Below are 20114 nucleotides of genomic sequence, written 5' to 3' on the forward strand. Positions count from 1 at the left end.
CTTGCCTTTTCTCTGCCAACCAGGTATGGAAGAACAGAAAAGGAGCAAGCTTAATAAGCAGCTCAGTAAGGTTAGCAGAGAGTCACACATGTTGCCTTCGGGGTCCATAATTCTCAAACAAATACGATTTGCTCTTTTGTCTTTATGAACAAAACGCAGAAAAAAATCCTGACACATACGTCCACTAGTCCCCGCCGCCACTCTCACCCTGCTGGAGAACAGTTTGCGAGGACTAAGCGCAGGCGTGGCGAGGGACTCTCCGCGCAGAGGAAGGAGAGCAGCCAGCCGATCCGCGGACATCAGCAGCGCTGCTGTGCGTTTGGCTGCTCTCCTCGGGCTGCTGGGCGGCGCCGGAGCGGCTGCTCAGCTACCGCCTCACTGACATCGCGTCCTTCCCGCCCACCGCGCCTGCGTGGCGGAGAACAACGCGGCGGGCGCGGCGGTGCTGCGCGTCCGCACGCGGGACGCGGACGCGGGCGCCAACGGGCGCGTGAGCTACTGGCTGGCGGGCGGCAGCGCGGGCGAGGCGGCGGCGGCGCCCTACGTGTCGGTGGAGGCGCGGAGCGGCGCGCTGTACACGCAGCGCTCCTTCGACTAGGAGCAGTGCCGCGAGTTCGGGTGCTCTGCCACGGAGCCTTCTCCTTCTCTTCCTTCTCCTTCTTTCTCCTTCTCATTTTTCCCTTTCCCTTTTGGGTTCCCTTTCCAATTCACCTTTCCCTTTTCCCCTTGCCCTGCCCCTGCCCTTTTTCCTTCTCCAGTCGGAGCTCTACCTTTTGATGCGAGGAAGCCCTCACCGTGCGCCAGGCGCAGGAACAGGGAGTCCGCAAAGCCTGTGAGCCCCCTTCGGGTTTCCCCGCTGACCGCCGCGGCCGCTCTGCCGCGCTTGCCCAGCGGCGCCCCGGGCTCGCGGCTCGCGGCGGCTCGGCCGGGCTCGGGCGGCGGCGCGGGGCGGGCGAGCGCTCGGCCGGGCCGGCGGCAGCAGTCCCCGCCGCGGGCCGCAGGGTGGTGCTGTTGGCCAAGGCGGCGCTGCCGCGGCGCTGCGGCGCGGGGAGGCGGCGGCGGCGGCGGGCGGGGCGGCTGGCGGTGCTCGGAGCGAGCCGCTGCCGGGCCACCTCGGCCGCCCTCGGCGCCGCGGAGCGGACTCGGCGAGCAGGGGCGCCCGCCCGCGAGGCTGCCGGCTTTCCGAGCGCGAATTGCCCCGGAGGAGCGGGCAGCGATCCGCGAGACGCGGCGCGTCCGCCGAGCCCGGCATGGCGTCTGCAAGGCAAGTGCTTTGTCTCTGTGCTTTTCTGTGCGTGCCGCAGGCTACTCCGTCGCCGAGGAGAGGGAGAGCGGCTCCCTGGTGGCTCATGTCGCCAAGGACGTGGGGCTGGACGTGGCGCAGCTGCGGGCTCGCGAGGCCCGCCTTGTTTCGGAGGACAGCCGGCAGTATTTTCGCTTAGACCCCCGCACCGGCCGCCTGGCAGTTAGGGAGAGGATCGATCGGGAGGAGATCTGCGGCCAGGCCGTCACGTGCACCGTCCCCTTTGAGTTACTGCTGGCCAACCCGCTGCAGTTCTTTCGCATCGAAGTGGCCGTAGAGGATATCAATGACCACGCGCCAGTTTTCCCGGAGGAACAAGTGACTTTTAAGATCCCGGAAACGAGCGATCCGGGGTCCCGTTTCCCGCTGGAGGGGGCTCGGGACCTAGATGTTGGCAGCAACAGCCTGCAGGCCTACAGCATCACTCCCGAGAACGAGCATTTCAGCGTCTTTTTCCTGAGTCACAATGAAGGCGACAGTTCTGCCGAATTAGTCCTGGAAAAGGCGCTGGACAGAGAGGAGCAAGAGGAGATTGCTTTCAGCCTGATTGCCACAGACGGGGGCTCTCCGCCCTGCAGCGGGACGGCCCAGGTCCGCATCCTTGTCCTGGACGTAAATGACAACGCTCCCGTCTTCACTCAGGAACGTTACAGAGGACAGATTTTGGAAAATGCCCCGGAGGACTCGGTGGTTCTCCGTGTGGTCGCAACTGACGCGGATGCGGGGGTTAACGGGGAGATATCATACTCGTTCAGTCAAGCGGTGGGGCACAGCCCCTCGGCATTCAAGATCGACCCGCTGAGTGGTGAAATTCGTGTCAGCCAGCCTCTGGATTTCGAAGCGGCGGAGAAACACGAGCTCAGCGTGCGCGCCACTGACGGCGGGGGTCTCTCCGCGCTCTGCAGGGTGGTGGTGGAGGTGGCGGATGTGAACGACAACGCGCCGGAGCTAGTGGTGAGTTCCTTCAGCAGCCCCCTGGCCGAGAGCGCCTTGCCCGGGACGGTGGTGGGCCTCTTTGTCGTTAAGGACCGGGACGCCGGGGACAACGGGAAGGTCGTCTGTTCGCTGCAGGAGCAGCCGGCTTTCTCGCTGAGGCCCGCCTACAAGAATTACTACGAGCTGGTGACAGCGAGCGCCCTGGACCGGGAGGAGACGGCGCAGTACGTCCTCGCCGTCACGGCGGCCGACGCGGGGTCCCCGCCCCTCACGACCACGCAGACCTTCACGGTGGACATCTCCGACGTCAACGACAACGCGCCCGTCTTCAACCAGACGTCGTACACCATGTACGTGCGTGAGAACAACGAGCCGTCCGCGCTCGTCGGGGCCGTCCAGGCCGCGGACCGGGACGTGGGGCCCAACGCCAAGGTGACCTATTCGCTGGCGCCGGGCCGCCCCGCGGAGCGGGGCCCGCGCTCCTACGTCTCCGTGAACTCCGAGAACGGGAACGTGTTTGTGCTGCGGCCGCTGGACTACGAGCAGCTGAGGCAGCTGGAGGTGGTGGTGAGCGCCGCCGACTCGGGCTCGCCGCCCCTCAGCGCCAACGTCACCGTCCGCGTCCTGGTGGTGGACGAAAACGACAACGCGCCCGTGGTCCTGCACCCGGCGCAGGACAGCTCGCCGCCGTCCAGCGAGCTGGTGCCCACGTCGGCCGAGGCGGGCTACCTCGTCACCAAAGTGGTGGCCGTCGACGCCGACTCGGGGCAGAACGCGTGGCTTTCGTACCACCTGCTCAAGGCAACGGACCCCGGGCTCTTCGCCGTGGGGACCCAAAGCGGGGAGGTGCGGCTGAGGAGGCCGCTGACGGAGAGGGACGCCGTGAAGCAGAAGCTGGTCGTCCTGGTGCGGGACAACGGGCGGCCGCCGCTGTCCGCCACCGCGGCGCTGGGCGCGCTGCTGCTCGATGGCTTCTCGGACGCGCACATGCCGCGCAGCGGCCTGGCCGCGGAGGACGAGGGCGGCTCCCTGACGCTTTATTTAATCCTCTCGCTGGCCTTCGTCTCGATCCTCTTCCTCGCTTCGGCCGCAGCCTTCGTCGCTTGCAAGGTGTGCAAGAGGAAGGCGCTGAAAGAGGGCCCCGTGCTTTACGGCCCCGGCGACTTCCAGAGCAGCCTGGCCGACGCAGCCGGCACGGCGACTCTGCCGCACGCCTACTGCTACGAGGTCAGCCTCACAACGGGCTCGGGCAGCAGCGAGTTCAAATTCCTGAAGCCGGTCCTCGCCGGCCTGCCGCCGCAGCGCTGCGGCACGGCCGCGGGCGCGGCCGGCGAAGAGGATCTCGCCGGGGACTTCCCCCCCGCCGGGGACCCGCGTCCGCAGAGCCATGGGACGCTGCCGGCGGGACCGTTCAGCAGGCTGGCCTTCGAGTAGCGCCACGGGAGCAAATCAACGGCTTGATGCCTCCCTCCCCAAACGGCGTGCAATGCCCTCACTTGGCTGACCGTGGATTTGCTGCCGCCACCAGCCCCACCAGGAAAAAAAAAAAAAAAAAGAAAGAAAGAAAGAAAGAAAGAAAGAAAAAAGAAAGAAAAAGAAACTAAAAGTTGTCTTCCTCAATTTGTTCCTAATTATTTAATTGTTTTCCTTTCTTCTGTGGTCGTTTCTGAAGTGCTTGCGGGGCAGAATTAATTCTGGAGTGTCCCATTCAGCCCTTGATGACTCTTGGAAGTCCTCACATCCATCCCTTTTGAATCGCCCTCTTCCACCTTATCAGTCGGTAGAGGTAGTTTTGTGCGGGTGCAGATGACTCAGCTTGTCGGGGGAGATTAATAAAACGCCCAGCCAGGTCTCCCTCGTACCCGAAACTGGTGGGTGTGGGCGGGGAGGGAGGGAGGCGATGTCCTGGAAGTCGCTTCGGAGAGATAGCAGGATTCGTGATGCCGGGATAGACTGTAACAATACCAAACCGTGCAAAGGGTTTAAATCTGAGCGGATGGTTGTAGAGAAACTGCGCGTGTCTCTTCAGGGCTTTCCTCTGAAGTTAGAACTGACGTGAAGGGCCGATGCTGTATTCGTCGTCGCAAGCTCTGCAATCTCCCCCCCCACACACACACACACACGCCCCCTAATTTTCCTTTCTGTATGCTAACTCTCTGTTATCGGTGTTTTCCCCGTGCTCTGAACATCGGGGCTGCCACTCGCAATGTATGAATGCCTTGTGTGAGCGATGACTGTGGAGCACTAAGTGTTCTGAAACCCTGGCGTTGTATGCAATTGCCGCTACAAAGTGGAAAAGTGTAAGCGTCCTTTGGCAATAGAAAACAATAAAAATATAAACATAATTAAAAAATCTCTCGGGGGCCATTCCTGCAATAAAATATAACTGGTATGCGGCAGCAGCTGTGGCCACGTATTTCCATCATTCCACCCTCCATAAAAGAACCAAGGTGTGAGGGTTTTTTGTGGTGCGGGGAAGGGGCTGCAGAAGACCTGAGTTCAATGGGCCTATTTAGCCTGGAGAAGAGAAGATTGTGTTTCTGTGTGGGAGAGATCTTCTCAATGTCTAAAAGTACCTGAAGGGAGGGTGTCAAGGGGAAGGTGCCGAACTCTTTCCAGCTGTCCCATGCAAAAAGACAAGAGGCAACAGGCAAAAACTGAACGGCAGGAAGTTCGCCTGAACGTGAGGAGGAATTTCTTCACTGTGAGAGTGACAGAGCACTGGAGCAGGTCGCCCAGACAGGTTGTGGAGTCTCCTGCTCTGGAGATATTCAAAGCCCGCCTGGATACAACCCCGTCTACCATGCTCTAGGTGACCCTGCTTGAGAAGGGGGGTTGCACTCGATGATCCCCAGAGGTCCCTTCCAACCTTAGCGATTCCGTGATTCTGTGAGCACCACGGGCTATCGGCCCTACACCTGCCGTGGCCCTGCGCATGCAAAGGCGCCTGGAAGTCAGAGAGGTGCTGCTCCAGAGCCCCGCTTGTCCTTAGCGACGTGCTGGAGCGAAGGCGCAGTGTGAGCACGTGGGCTCCACAGACAGCTGTACCTAGAATGGCAGCTGTAGGACCTTACCTACAGAGGTACACACAAATGCGTTATTTAGAAACGTGTCTGGATTTAGAGGTGTCGGCGGGTTCATAGGAGGGGGCATCTCAGAGACACACGGGTTCCTTTTCCTTTTAATGGTCGTGTGTTATAATACAGAGAGTGCCTGCAGAAAGCAAAAGCCTGTATTTTCTCCCCCACGAGACGGCCACGCTGCTGCTGCAGCCTGTCTTGCCCAGGTTCCTGTTGCGCCTGAAACTCCTTCCCCTCACATCCGACCATGCCCTTTCTGCACCGTTGCTCAAGTCTTTGAATGCTGCTGGAAGTTGTTTGGAATCTGACGTGTAGATCTGCGGAGCATGGTGGGGTGAAGACACGGCTGAATCGTGAAGGTGTGCTCTCGCGTCTCGGTGCAGTATCGTGAAGCGTGTTGTAAGCCGAGATTCGCATATGCGCATAAGAACGAGCGGAGAGGAGCGGAGCAGCGATTAGCTTTGCCGGCGCTAGAGCGCTGCAGTGATTCCTGGAGGCTGCAAGTGTCGCTGTCTGCTCACGATGGGCCGCTCGGCAGCCCGAGAGCGCGAGAAGAGAAGCGAGCCCGAGAGAGAGGAGCCGCCGGAGTGCAAGGACAGCGCAGGAAAGAGCAGGGTGCGGTCGGAGCCGGCTTGTGCTGTTGGCAGTGGAGATTCAGCCGGGAGGAGAGCGGCGGAAGCGGTGGCCCGAGCTTTGAAATGTGGCCGCGAGAGAGGCGCCGGGACCGCCGAGGGCGAGCGCTGCTGTGGTGCGCCTGGGTGGCGGCGTGGGAGCTGGCGCGGGGGCAGCTGCGCTACTCGGTGCCCGAGGAGATGCAGAAGGGCTCTTTCGTGGGCGACGTGGCCAAGGACCTGGCGCTGGAGCTGGCGGCGCTCCGCGACCGCGGCGCCCGTGTAGTGTCCGAAGGTAGGAGTCAGTATTTTGCTCTGCATGAGAAGACCGGCCATTTAGTGACGGCGGCACGGATAGACAGAGAGCAGGTCTGCAGGCGGCTGCTGGAGAAATGTGTGCTGCACTGTGAGGTGATAGTGGAGGGCGAAATGAAGGTTTATGCCATCGAAGTGGAAGTCAGGGACATTAATGATAACGCGCCCGTTTTCAAGGAAGTGCAGATGGAGGAAAAAATGAGCGAGACAACAGCTCCGGGATCACGTTTTCCTCTGGCTGAGGCTCACGACCCGGACAGCGGGAGCAATTCCGTGCAGCGCTACGAGCTGAGCGGCGACGAGCACTTCTCCCTGGCCGTGCAGACGGCACCCGATGGGGAGAAGCGTCCCGAGCTGGTGCTGGCGAAGGCGCTGGACCGGGAGGAAAGCGCCTTTCACGACCTGGTGCTCAGGGCGGTGGACGGCGGGGAGCCGGCGCGCACGGGCACGGCGCGGATCCGCGTGGTCGTGCTGGACGCGAACGACAACGCGCCGGTGTTCAGCCAGGCGGTGTACACGGTGCGCGTGCGGGAGGACGTGCCCGTGGGCTCCACGCTGCTCACCGTGAGGGCCACCGATGCCGACGACGGGCTGAACGGAGAGGTGAAATACTCACTGAAGAAAGGCACGGACATGGCATCAGACATGTTCCGGCTGGACACGGAAACGGGAGCGATCACCCTTGTTAGGAGCCTGGACTTCGAAGAAGGCGATTCCTACGAACTGGGGGTGCAAGCGAAGGACGGCGGCGGCCTTTCTGACACAGCAAAAGTCGTGATCGCGGTGACTGACGTGAACGACAACGCGCCCGAGATCTCCGTGCGGTCGCTGGTGAGCGCGGTGTCCGAGGACTCTCCGGCCGGGACGGTGGTGGCCCTGCTGCACGTGCAGGACCGGGACTCGGGGTCGAACGGGGAGGTGAGGTGCTCGCTGGGCGCGGGGCTGCCGTTCCGCCTGCGGAGCTCGCTGGGCAGCTACTACAGCGTGGTGACAGCGAGGGAGCTGGACCGCGAGGAGGTGTCGGAGTACAACGTGACGGTGCGGGCGACGGACGGCGGGTCGCCGGCGCTGTGGAGCAGCGCGGTGCTGCCGCTGCGGGTGCTGGACGTGAACGACAACGCGCCGGTGTTCGCGGAGGCGCGCTACAGCGCCCGGCTGCGCGAGAACAACGCCAAGGGCGCGCTGGTGCTGCGGGTGCGGGCGGCGGACGCGGACTGGGGGCAGAACGCGCGTGTGCGGTACCGGCTGTGGGAGGGGCAGGTGCGGGGCGCGCCGCTCTCGTCGTACGTGTCGGTGCACGCGGAGACGGGCGCGCTGTACGCGCTGTGCTCCTTCGACTACGAGGAGGTGCGCGAGGTGGGGCTGTGGGTGCAGGCGGAGGACGGGGGCGCGCCGGCGCTGAGCAGCAACGTGTCGGTGCGGCTCTTCATCGTGGACGAGAACGACAACGCGCCGCAGGTGCTGTACCCGCCACCGGCGGCAGCAGCAGCAGCGGGTCCGGGCTTGGGCTGGACGGGCGTGGAGCTGGCGCCGCGCTCGGCGGAGCCCGGGGCGCTGGTGGCCAAGGTGGTGGCGGTGGACGCGGACTCGGGGCAGAACGCGTGGCTCTCCTACGAGCTGGCCAAGGCCACGGAGCCGGGGCTCTTCCGCGTGGGGCTGCACAGCGGCGAGGTGTACACGGCGCGGTCCCCGCTGGCGCGCGACGCGCTGCGGCAGAGCCTGGTGGTGGTGGTGAAGGACCACGGGCAGCCGGCGCTGTCGGCCACGGCCACGCTGACGGTGGTGCTGGCCGAGAGCGTGGCCGAGCTGCTCTCGGAGCTGGGCGGCGTGGCGGCGCCGGGCGAGCCCCCCGGCAGCCTGACGCGCTGGCTGGTGGTGGCCGTGGCGGCCGTGTGCTGCCTCTTCCTCGCCTTCCTGCTGGCGCTGCTGGCGCTGCACCTGCGGCGCTGGCGCCGCTCGCGGCTGCTGGCGGCGGACGGCGGCGCCTTGCGCGCCGTCCCGGCCTCGCCCTTCGTGGGCATCGACAGCGTCCGCGCCTTCCTGCACTCCTACTCGCACGAGGTCTCGCTCACGGCCGGCTCGCGCAAGAGCCAGCTCCGCTCCCCGGGCGCCAGCTGCTCCAACACGCTCACGCCCGCGCCGCCGCCCGACCAGTGCGCTGCGCTGCTGCCCCAGGAGCCCTCGAGCGCCGCCGGCCACAGCGGAGACGCCCTGCTGGTGAGTCCCTCGAGCGAGACTGTTACGCGGCTTTTATGCTACGCTGTGGTGCTGCTCTAGACTTCTCCAGACCCCCGCTTCCCTCTCTGTGCGGGACTTTCTTTGTGCTGGGAGCCAGGCCCGCGGGCACCGATACGTTGTTTGCCAACGTCTCTTGCTCAGCTGCAACAGAGGCTGCTCGTTCGTTTGCTAGTTCGTTTTGCTGCGGCGTTAGACTTCGTGTGAAGTGCAGGAGATGTGAGTGCGCTTTTGTGTTCGACACTGTTTTTGCCTGGGGAGTAGCCGTCAACGCTGTGTTAGGAGAAGAGGTGCCTCTCTTGGAAAGAGCACGTGTTCTTTCTAAAAGCAGGACCTTAAACAGTGTCTTTAAGCGGATAGATTGTCCGGCGACACAGTCTTTGCTGTAGGACTGCGCATCTTTTACTTCAGCCTGGCACAGTTTACAGGCTTTGGCATCTGTGTGTTCCATCATAACAGTGTGGTGAGCCTGCAGCTGTACCTCCCTTTTGTGTGAGTGTGTGCACGCTGGTGCATCATGTGGAGAAATGGTGCGAGCAGCTGCTGTTTGGATGGTGAGAATTTGAACATTATGAGGTTCAAAGACAACCTTACAAGTTATAAAGGTGTTGAGAGGGGAGGTGGGGGAGTTCTGCTGAGGGACTGCTGAAGGGTTAGTGGTTGGCTTCATTCCCCTTCTGCCTGGGAAGGCCTCCTGTCTCCCTCTTATCTACCAGATACCTTTATTTGTATGGGCTGTGAGTGTTGTAATCTAAATTATTATGCTGTGATTCCCTCATTTTTGGAGGTTTCAAATGACAGCTGTGTTGGTTACCATGACCTGAAGCTAAGCCTCAGTGTACCTGATAATGGGCTGGAAATGCATGACAGGAAGAGCAATTTGCATATCTACCGTAAAAGCTGAAAGCCATGGAAAGCATGTTGGCTTAACGTGTCTCAGCGTTAAACGGTCTTGCTTGTGGCATAGGTAGGGCCAAAAGCCAGACATCTATGCGTCAAGGAAAGTATGTGCAGGCAGTGCAAGGAGAGGGGCAGGCTGGATTAGGAAGAGGAAGGTAGGTGGGTGAGCAGTGCAGTTGGCTGGGAATGCTTGGATTGAACATTTTGCACCACGTCCTGTGACAGCTGTGCTCAGACTCTGTTATTGCTACCCTTAAAGGTGGCAAAAGTCCTCTGAGGAGTGTGACTTCAAGCAATAACTCTGTATTTATGGAAGGACTGCATGGCTAGAATGCCTAACAATGTGTGTGGGAAATCTCACTTTCTCACTTGCATGGCCTTGTGTTTCACCACAGTTGCATTTAGGTGTTCCCAGGCTCGAGCTGTCTTCAGGCTTTCTTTGCTGGAAGTCCTCCTAGTTCACCTGTATGGAGTGGGCTTTTTCTTTTGAACCTGCACGGGTTGTTTTGCAAGGACCTCTTTAATTCTGCAGACAAGCTCCCAGCCACCTGAAGACAGAACTGTATGTTGGAAGGAAAGCAGAGAAGCTCAACTAGAATCTCTCATTATCTCTCATGCCACTGAGATTTACACTTATGGCTTCACAGGCGTAGAGGACGAGCAGGCCGCCTAGCATAAAATGTGTGGGAGCTCATGCAAGTCTCTGGAAATGAGGGAAAGCTCTCTCCCCTTCTATGTAGGCCAAAGCAATCATTTGGGGCCTAGCTTGCAACCGGAGGCCTCACTGGCTTGCAGGGGCTCTGGGGGTGGATTTTCAAGGCAGACTTGTGGCAAAACAGCTGTGAATTACCGCAGTGAAGCACTTGCCTCACTGGGGTCCCCTGCAGGCATTGGCTGTGTACATTGATAACCAAAAAGGAATGAGAAATCTGAGGTGCTGCTTTGTGAGAAGGAACTTGGGGAGAACACTTGTATATGCCGCCACCAATTGCTTACTCCAAAAGGTAAGTGGGAGGTTAACAGGCACAACTGCCTACCCTCTGGCACGTCTGATACCCCTCTTTACAGCTGGCCACACACTAACGCGGTATGGTCTGGTGCAGAGTGCTTCTGGCAAAGAAGCACGTGGCTTCCTCTTGGTGTGGCGTCCTGCATTCCATCCCGGGGCTGCAACTAGGCCTTCTCCAACGGCAGAAGGAAGGCCACAGCTACAAGCAGGAATACTTTCAGTTGAACATGACCTCTTAAGATAGCCTTTCCTTAAAAGCTCCCAAAGCACACAGGCAGTGTGTTAAAACCGAACAATGTGTGATCGTTGTTATGGTGCTCCTCAAGCTGCAGAGATTTCAGCCAAGTCCACCGCAGAGGCTTTATGGACAATAGGAGTCAGTGTCAGGCTGTGCTCAAGGCAAAGAACCTACTGTGTTTTGTACTTGCCTTTTTTCTTCCAACCAGATATAGAGGTAGAGAAAAAGAATAAATTTAAGTAATTCAGTTAGAAATACGGTGTCATGTGTGTTTGCTTTAATTCAATTTTTCTCAATATTATTTTCTATTTTCTTTTGAAAAACAAGATACAGAAATAATTCAGACAAATATATAAGCAAAAGCTCGGACAAGTTGAAAAATATTTGCAGACCTTTTAAAAAATCATAGAACCAGAAATGCAAAAGAGGAACAATTTGTTTTTCCAAGATTTCCTACTATTTCTCTCTTTTTCTTGCAACTAATCACAGGGCTTTACCAAAATTGATCGGGCTTACTTTCACTTCTGAATGTATGGGAGGTTAAAAATCATGCTCTCAGCTACATTTCCTTCTTAGTATGTAACAAGAACTGAAAATACCTGACAAGGTGTAATATTGCTTTGAAAAGTCTTCTTAAGCTATGAAATCATTGTATTAGTGACTAGATCTTTGGGTTGGATATAATAGTACTTATCTTTTCTTTTTTTAATGTGTGTTATTGAACTGCAGAGTGTATTGATCTGAATATGGATGGCAAAATATTTTAAAACAGAGTATGATTCACCACTATCTGTTCATCGTGTTTCTAATTTTAGTGTGTGGGGAACAAGAGAAAATCAGGTATCTTACCTCTTGTTTTCCATAGAGTATTAGAATATTTTTACCTACAAGACGTGCCAGTCTGTGCCATTTGAAGATACGTCTTCAACACAGGTTATCCTCAAAATAGCTTGCTTTATTTCCTTACTGATGTTTTGGCCTAGATTGCACAGGCTTCTTCAGACTTCAAAAATACAGCAAATGAGTAAGATTATGTTGCTCTATTATTTGTTATTCTGCCACTTAACCCAGCAGTACACTTTTGGAATTTAAAATTAAGCAGAATAAACTAATGAGACATAAATCCAACTGTTTTTTAGTTCAGAATGGGGTTGTTGAGAGAAAGTAATATGGTAAGATTTCAGGGGAAGGTCTGCAAAGTTTTCTCATGCAGATCCTAGTCCTTCTCATAATATTATGACTTTGTACATGTCCTTTTGCATGTGATGGCTACATGAGCTTTGACATGAGCTTATGCTGCAGATGAACAAACATTGTGTCCCTTATCACTTCCCACTGCTATCTGTAAGATACTAAATCATTTGTGTTATGAGGGTGGGAAAAAAGCATTTCCCTCTTCGATGTAGGCTGGTTCGCATCTATGTGGTCTTGGAACCTGACTGTACTGTGGCTGACAGGCTGGGGTACAAAGGGGAGAGAGCATTCAGGAGCTAGAAGGGATCACTTCCTCTTAGAAAACCGCCATCTCAAAGGTGTTCTTGGGTGCAGGATGCATGAAAATCTGCATCTGAGTTGTATTTGGCAACTCTGCACATAGTCTCTGATAGGAGGCTTTGAAATGACCCTGGCATATTTCAGCAGAGTCCTCCAATCCCTACACATCTACACCCTCTCTGTGCTCCCTTGACCACATATGCACATGCTCACATGCCTGCTACCCTCTTGACCCTTCCTGAAAAAGTTAAAATCCAAATCACATACTCAGTGGGATGGACTGTGTGTTTGTTACTGACTTGTGCACAGCTGCACATTTGAGGGAAAAGGAATTATTTTCCCCTGATTTCTAGTGACATCTTATTGAGGTGGGGAGTGGTCTTCTGATCAATACCTACAAAGACTCAGTACTGGTGTATATACTGGAGCTCAACCACCAGTTGGATGATGTGGAGGGTTTTTTTTCTTCATGTTCTCTGTGTAAAGGGGCTGTGGCAATACAGTTCTCCATCAGACCTTTCCTTCTTCACCAGGAAGACATGCTTTTTAATGCACAGGTGAGACATAATGACTCTTCTTGAGGATGTGATCTTTTTCCTGTGATTTCCACATGAAACAGTCACCGTCAGTGACCTTTTCCAGGAAAGTTTCTTAAGATTTGGGTTCTGTCGCAGTAAAGCCTGACTAAGTCAGGAGAGGACAATGTAGTTCGTCGAAGAGACACAGATACTGGATTAGGATGTATGGTACTGATATGATGATGCTGGGTTTTGAGGTAAGAAATGTTGAAAGAGATGGGATTCGGTCTCTTGTGACCACTATGCTTTTTTCAGGTGTTGGCATTCCCAGTTCTGCTCGAGTATCAGTGACCATCTACTTTCTTTCAAACTGGGAAAGAAATCTGGCACCCACCTGTTAGCTCAGGATTTCCCAGCTATCAAAACTCAAACCACTATTTCCATGCAGTACTTCAGCGATTGGGACCACCTGCCTGTTTTGTCTTTTTTTTTTTTTTTTTTTTTTTTTTTTTTTTTTTCATGACAGTGAAGGCACACAGTGATGGGTACACTGCACCACTCTGTCCCAAGACATCTCTCAGGGCAATGTGCGTGCAGAGAGCAGGGATCCTAGTTTTCTCTGAGCAAGACAGAGAAAGGATTTGTCTTGCAGAAATCTTCAAGGTGGAGGGAAGTCAGCTTTAGATTTATCTAGCTTCACATGTTCCACAGATACAGCTTTTCTTTTTCGTGCTGCTGACATATCCGTATTATACAATCTACTTTTGAGTATTTTTTTTAAGGAAGTATTTAACTGGAGCTTCGAGCTGTTCACTTTACCTCGGACGCTGCGGTTCTCAGACATGGACTCAGGGTGTCACTGTTGGCCAACGCGGAGCAGCAGCTTTTGTCACCGGCGCCTCCCCGGTTCTGGGTGTGCCCACAGCGCTGCTCCGTAACGGGGCTCAGAGAGAAAGGCAGCAAGGTCCCGGCCGTGCTCCGACCCATCCGCCGCCCCGCAACTGGCGTTACATGTATTTATTTCCCTTACGGATTGTGTCAGCTGATCGGGGAGCCTAATTTCATACCGTCTGCAGAATACCGCTCAGCAAAGCGACAAATGGAAGTCAGATCGGTAGCGCAGCGGCGGGCAGCAGCCAGGCACGTCGCGCTGCTGGCCGTGCTGCTGCCGGTGTGCTGCCGGGCGGCGCCGGAGCGGCTGCGCTATGCGATTCCCGAGGAGACGGGCAGCGGCTCCCTGGTGGGGCCGCTGGCGCGGGACCTGGGGCTGAGCCGGACAGACCTGCCGGCGCGGAAGCTCCGCATTGTTTCGGGTGATGAAAAGCAATACTTTTCTCTCGGAGACGATAATGGAAGCCTGCGTGTGAATGAGAGGATAGACCGGGAGGATATCTGCGGGGACATGTCGCCCTGTGCCCTCAGTTTGGAAGCGATCGTAGAAAACCCATTCAATATATTTCCTGTGAGCGTTACTATTCAGGATATCAATGACAACGCGCCACGATTCGGCAGAGAATTTGTGGACCTAGAAATAGTAGAATCCACACCTCCAGGAGCGAGATTCCCACTGGGGAGTGCTAGAGACCCCGACATCGGTACTAACTCACTGCAAAACTACCATCTTACCACCAATCCACTATTTTCTTTAGTAGTGAAGGAGAGTCCCGATGGCAAGAAACAAGCGGAACTGCTACTGGAGAAACAGCTGGATAGAGAAAACCAAGAAAATCACCATTTGATACTGACAGCTGAGGATGGTGGGGATCCAGTCAGATCCGGGACTGCACACATTAGGATTAATGTGACCGACGCCAACGACAATCCCCCAGTTTTCACTGAGGAGATCTACAAGGTCCAACTGGAGGAAAACTTGCCTGAGGGCTCCTTAGCTTTCCGGGTGGAAGCTACTGACAGTGACGAAGGTACAAACGGAGAAATTATCTACTCTTTCAGTGATATCGGAAACAGAGCTCGCCAACTTCTCAGTCTAGACCCCAGAACAGGGGACATCAAGGTAAGTGGCACATTAGATTTTGAAGAGGCGAAATATTACGAGGCGACTGTTGAAGCCAAAGACGGAGGTGGGCTGAGTGGGCACGCCAAAGTCCACATAGACATTCTAGACGTGAACGACAACTCCCCGGCAATTTCCCTCCTGCCTATTTTGAACCCAATACCCGAAGACTCGGCTCCAGGCACAGTTGTAGCAGTTATCAATGTTCGCGACAGGGACTCTGGCGACAACGGAGATGTGAACTGTTACATCGACGGCGATCTGCCTTTTGGACTAGAATCAGCTTCCAAACATTCCTACAAACTAGTAACTCAAAACAGCCTGGACAGAGAAAAAACCTCTGATTACAATATCACAATCACTGCCAACGACGGCGGGAGCCCGGCGCTCTGCAGCCGCACGACGCTGGCGCTGGCCGTGTCGGACGTGAACGACAACGCGCCGGTGTTCGAGGAAGCGGCCTACAGCGCCTACGTGGCGGAGAACAACGCGGCGGGCGCGGCGGTGCTGCGCGTCCGCGCGCGGGACGCGGACGCGGGCGCCAACGGGCGCGTGAGCTACTGGCTGGCGGGTGGCAGCGCGGGCGAGGCGGCGGCGGCGCCCTACGTGTCGGTGGAGGCGCGGAGCGGCGCGCTGTACGCGCAGCGCTCCTTCGACTACGAGCAGTGCCGCGAGTTCGCCGTGGAGGTGAGGGCGCAGGACGGCGGGTCGCCGGCGCGCAGCTCGACGGCGACGGTGCGCGTCTTCGTGCTGGACCTCAACGACAACGCGCCGCAGGTGCTGTGGCCGGCGGCGGCGGCGAGCCCCGGCGCGGGCCCGTTCGAGGTGGTGCCGCGGTCGGCCGAGGCGGGCTACCTGGTGGCCAAGGTGGTGGCGGTGGACGCGGACGCGGGGCGCAACGCGTGGCTGTCGTACGAGCTGCTGCAGGCGACGGAGCCGGCGCTCTTCCGGCTGGGGCTGCACAGCGGCGAGGTGCGGACGGCGCGGGCCGTGTCGGAGCGCGACGCGGCCCGGCAGCGCCTCGTGGTGGTGGTGAAGGACCACGGGCAGCCGGCGCTGTCGGCCACGGCCACGCTGCACGTGGTGCTGGCCGAGAGCTTGCAGGAGGCGCTGCCGGCGCTGAGCGAGCGGGCGGCGGGCGCCGAGTCGCCGGCGGATTTGCAGTTCTACCTGGTGCTGGCGCTGGCGCTGCTCTGCGCCTTGTTCGTGCTGAGCGTGGCGCTGGCCGTGGCGGCGCGGGTGCGGCGCGCCGGGCCGCCCGCCGTCCTGCGCTGCCTGGGCGCCGAGCGCTTCGCCGCCGCCGGCCCCGCCTTCCCGGCCGACTTCTGCGAGGGCACCTTGCCCTACTCCTACAACCTGTGCGTGGCGCCGGGCCGCGCCGTCGCCGAGTGCGCCTTGCTGCCGGCCCCGCTCCCCAGCCGCGCCGTCGACGATCTTCTCAGCGGCGACCCGCCCGCGATGCTGACGCCCAGCAGCAGCCGTGCCCCGGCAGAGCCGCCGTCGCACCCCGACGCAGTGCAGGTCTGTAAGCCGACCCCAGCCCTCTTCTCGCACCCTTCCTTATCTTCACACCCCCCGCGTCTGCTCGTTTAGCAGCCTGTGCTGCTTCTCCTCGATTGTATTTGCATCTTAACGAGGAAAGGGGAGCGCCTGTTGAGGCGAATGGATGAACGAACGAATGACTGAGAACAAGCAACACTCCGGTGACGCCTTGCTTTTAGGAGCAGCAAGTGCTCCCGTAGGGTTCTTCTGCTCACAGTTTGGGAGGTATGCCGAGGGGGAACAGACCAGGGCGTAGATCGCGGATCGATGTCAGAGGCAGCAGAGAAATTAGTAACATGAATGTCTGTTGCCACACTGAATGACATGGGGATTTGCCTATGAGAGGCGCGGCGCGGCGCGGCGCGGCGCGGCGCAGGCCCCGCTTCGTTTCCGCACGGGCTCTTCTCGCTCACACTAGTGACTGTGCCGACTGGAGCACGCTTTGCTAAGGCGCAGCTGCTCCAGCGCTTGTTGGCAGATGGGCTTCGACCACGTGCATCTCTGCGTAATGCTTATTGGCTATATTAAAGATAGAAAGGAAGCTCGTGTAAGGTTAGAAAAATGGCCCTTAAGCGGTGTGTGTGTGTTGGTGGGGTGGGGGTGAGAATGAAATGTAATTCACAGCAGCCTCTGAGGTGTGTGGGAAAGCAAAAGTGAAAGGCAGTTTGGGGAGATAAGAGGGACTGCTAATGGGAGGAATTAACAGTTGCAAAGGCTAAGGCAACGACCAGCGAAAGGATCGAGGAGGTGGAGATGTCCTCTGAAGCGCTTGTCCCGAGCGTGGAAGCCCCTGGCGGGAGAGCTATCGTCTGCCCCCCGTGCAATGAGGTCTGTAAGCCTGCACATTCCTCTACGTCCGAGTACACCACATGAAACCTTTTTTGTGCGATGTGGGTTTGGGGGCTGAAGGAATAGCCCCTTGTAACTGAGAGAAGGCAGTGACGTGGTATTTCCCGTAGGCTGGTAGCTGTCAATGTTTTCCGAGGTTGCTCGTGCTAGTTTCCATTTATGCCTTTATAGCTCACTTGATCAGCGTAGGCTGCTCAGCTGGTAAGGAAGGGTGGAAGCTTGTGCTACAGCTCTTACTTCCCGTGCTGATCGACGCGGGTACCGAGGCACCCGACTACGACAGCCTATGCGTTCCTGAAATACCGCGACCGGTATTTCCTCCTGCGACCCGCGTTTTAGGGAGGATCTTCGTTGCTGGGATGTACTGTCAGTCGTGATTTCGGGAACGAATGCGATGGGTAGCGTTCCGGTACGGGGCTGTCCTGACCTGCAGGAAGGTAGCCAGCCACCCGTACCAGAGTATCCGAGGAGCTCATGGCGCTCCTTGCTTCTCGCTGTACGCTGAGAGGGGTGAAATGTTTCCTTTCGGGACTGGGCTCCCAGGGGTGCTTCAGATGAGTGAGGGAGGTTCCCTCTCCTGTTTGAAGCGAAGCCGTGGGAACGTTTTCGTTCCCCGGGTGTGTTGCAGTCTGCAGCAGCTGCTCCGAGTTCTGCCTCGGGAGGCAGGAGGCTGCTGATCTCTTTGGCTCCCCTTGAGGCACCTCTTATCTCGGCAAGTGCCTGTAAACGGCCAGCTCTCTGAGCTTTAGCGTGTGCTGCCGCTGTGAGCTCTCCCTCGAGAGGGGAGATGTGAAGACAAACACTCAGACAAAAGGGTGATCGCTGGAGAGTGCTTGCTTGCGTGGTCCTTTCCAACCTCGGATGGCATAAGCTGCGGAGAGACTGCAAAGGAGAAGAGTCTACGCCTAGAGGGAAATACTGGCCAGCTGCCAATCCGTTGTAAAGGACGGCAGCCGGACGTGTTTCTTCTGTCCTTGACGTCTGAGGCTGGATCCCCGTTACTCTGGGTCCATGCTCTCTGTTCCAGAGAGCCGAGTGGCTGCTGGGAGTTGCTAGCATTCGTGTTACAGATGTTCCACGTTCTTTCGGACATGTGCTTTAGGCAGATGAGACTCTCTTTAAGCAACCTGGCACGACCCAGCGTTTTGCCTTAGGTGCTCATTGTTTGTGTCCTTTTTTTTTTTTTTTTGCCCTTTCCCATGCCAAGTAGATCTTTTTTTATAGCGTGATGATACTTTCCCTCTTCTCTCTTTGCCAAGGGATCCTGTATGGTGGTACTGAGAAGTAGAATGTCACCAAGCATGGTCCTTTTGTCCCTAATGTGAGCATAGTGTTGTTTAATGAATTTTGCTTGGCGGTCTTACGAACGGTAGGGAATGATAAGACCTCCTCAGGTATTTCATATTGAAGAGTCCTTATTTCACTTCTTCTGTGCCATGTGGCATCCTGTCCCTTCCTTTAGCAGCTCCCGCTTGTAGTGCAGCTTCTTCTTTCAGTGCTGATTATTTGAAATCTGGGCAAGCATTTTGTTAGCTGTAGGACATCCTGTAATCCAAACAATGCTGGAGGAAGGGGTGAGAAAGTCTGCATTTCTCTTAATGTGTTGCTTCTGAATGACTTTGCTGACCACAAAAGCCTGCTCGCATAGCAACTTTCTTGGTTGTCTTATTGCAGGTTCCTGTTACCCGCAGGGTGGTACTGGTCCATTTGCTTTACTGTTCATCTTGTAGACAGTGGTGACGTTAGAAGAAGAGGTAAATTAAAGCTGAGGGTATGGCTGTACTTGGGCCTAAGGTCCCTGAACTTTGTCGTGTGCTGTGCTGATACTAATTATAACACAAGTATTTAAGCAGAGTGAGATTCCATGTAAAGATATGCTCGCTAGGTAAGTGACCCCTTTGTGTGTCTTACTCTGTCTACAGCAGAGTGTGAGCATTTGTTGGTGAGGAAGAACTTAGTGATGGGGAAGAGTGTGTTCACAGGGAACCTTTCTGTCCCTTCCTGGCAGAACGGTGTGAAGGTTTGTTCCCAGAGAGTAGGAGGTTTCTTTGCTGATGATGGCAGAGGTTTATGACATTGTGCACGCCAGGGCACCGGTGTCTCTGTTGCAGCCAACTCTGGCCTTGGCTAAGGAGGAATACAGGGGACTGGGTTGATTTGACTCTGTTCCTAGGTGCTGAGGACCAGCATCATCTGGGGAAGGTGCTTGGAAAAGGAGTGAAGCTTGTGGTGTGTTCCGAGCCTGACCATCGCTCTTGCCTCGGTGGTGGGGAAACAAGGCAAGAAGAGTCTTTGTGGGGGCAATGCATTCCCTGGTTGTGCCTAAGATTCAAAGAGAAGAGCCGTCACCTCAAGGAGTGCGGGAGCTGACTGTAGAGAGAATGTAGACTTCTTGTGGCTCTACAGCATTGTGATAAATCCTCCTGATATCACTGTATGGAAGAGACATGAAAGGTTGAGGTATGACCTGGAGTCCTTTACCTGTGTTGGGTATCTCTTCCACATGTTCTTGTCTCAGAATGTTCATCACCTTAAATGTTAATTGGTGGGTAGTGACAGAAAGGTGACTGTGACATATCAGAATGTAGTGTGTGTTTTCCATTTGGGAAGTACTGCTACCTCCTTCCTAGGTGTGCCTGTGTATTACTGGTTACCTGCTGGAATGTTCTGCTTTGAGAGAACAGTGAGTTTCAACCTGTAGATGGGGTAAGGGGCTGGAACAGCAAAATCACTGCTTGCTAAAATTCAAATTGTGAAGTGTATGTGCATATGACACAGGTACCCCTTGACCTAAGCAGGGAATCACCATTGTGCCCTTCCTAAGGTGCTTTCCTATGTATTGTGAGTGGAGATGAACAACTGTATGTTTACAGAGGGCAGCCTATCCTTAGGCCTGGAAAGTATGGGTGAAGCGTGCAAAAGCAAGCTGGAGTACGGTTCCCAGTAGGGAGTGGAGCCCGTGATGTCCTTATGAGAGGACAGAATGCCTTCTTAGTTCTTCGGAGAATTGGAGAGCGCTTGTGTCCAGTCGATATCACTGTCTCAGTGGACCTGAGAGGTCGGAGGCAAC

The 20114-nt window shown here is 56.3% G+C and overlaps 2 protein-coding genes and 1 pseudogene across 2 annotated transcripts; all 3 read left to right on the forward strand.

Annotated features, from left to right (window-relative positions):
• Positions 1-1154: 1154 nt before the first annotated feature.
• Positions 1155-4594, forward strand: LOC134146677 (protocadherin beta-15-like; annotated as a pseudogene).
• Positions 4595-5375: 781 nt separating this feature from the next.
• Positions 5376-19273, forward strand: LOC134147057 (protocadherin gamma-A12-like). The gene is made up of 2 exons (XM_062587796.1): positions 5376-8462; positions 19218-19273. The coding sequence occupies exons 1-2, from the start codon at positions 6018-6020 to the stop codon at positions 19263-19265; spliced, it is 2493 nt and encodes an 830-aa protein (XP_062443780.1). The 5' UTR covers positions 5376-6017; the 3' UTR covers positions 19266-19273.
• On the forward strand, positions 13739-16246 carry LOC134146980 (protocadherin gamma-B1-like). The gene has a single exon (XM_062587676.1). It carries the CDS (start codon positions 13739-13741, stop codon positions 16244-16246), a length of 2508 nt encoding a protein of 835 aa, XP_062443660.1.
• Positions 19274-20114: the final 841 nt, after the last annotated feature.

Source organism: Rhea pennata, chromosome 14 (genome assembly GCF_028389875.1).
Source record: "Rhea pennata isolate bPtePen1 chromosome 14, bPtePen1.pri, whole genome shotgun sequence".
NCBI lineage: Eukaryota > Metazoa > Chordata > Aves > Rheiformes > Rheidae > Rhea > Rhea pennata.

Excerpts from the sequence above, each read along its gene's own strand:
- LOC134147057 (XM_062587796.1), top strand. The coding sequence starts at position 6,018 with ATGTGGCCGCGAGAGAGGCGCCGGGACCGCCGAGGGCGAGCGCTGCTG. Across the intron at positions 8,463-19,217 it reads ACAGCGGAGACGCCCTGCTG|GTGCTGAGGACCAGCATCAT; the intron begins GTGAGTCCCTCG and ends CTCTGTTCCTAG.
- LOC134146980 (XM_062587676.1), top strand. The coding sequence starts at position 13,739 with ATGGAAGTCAGATCGGTAGCGCAGCGGCGGGCAGCAGCCAGGCACGTC.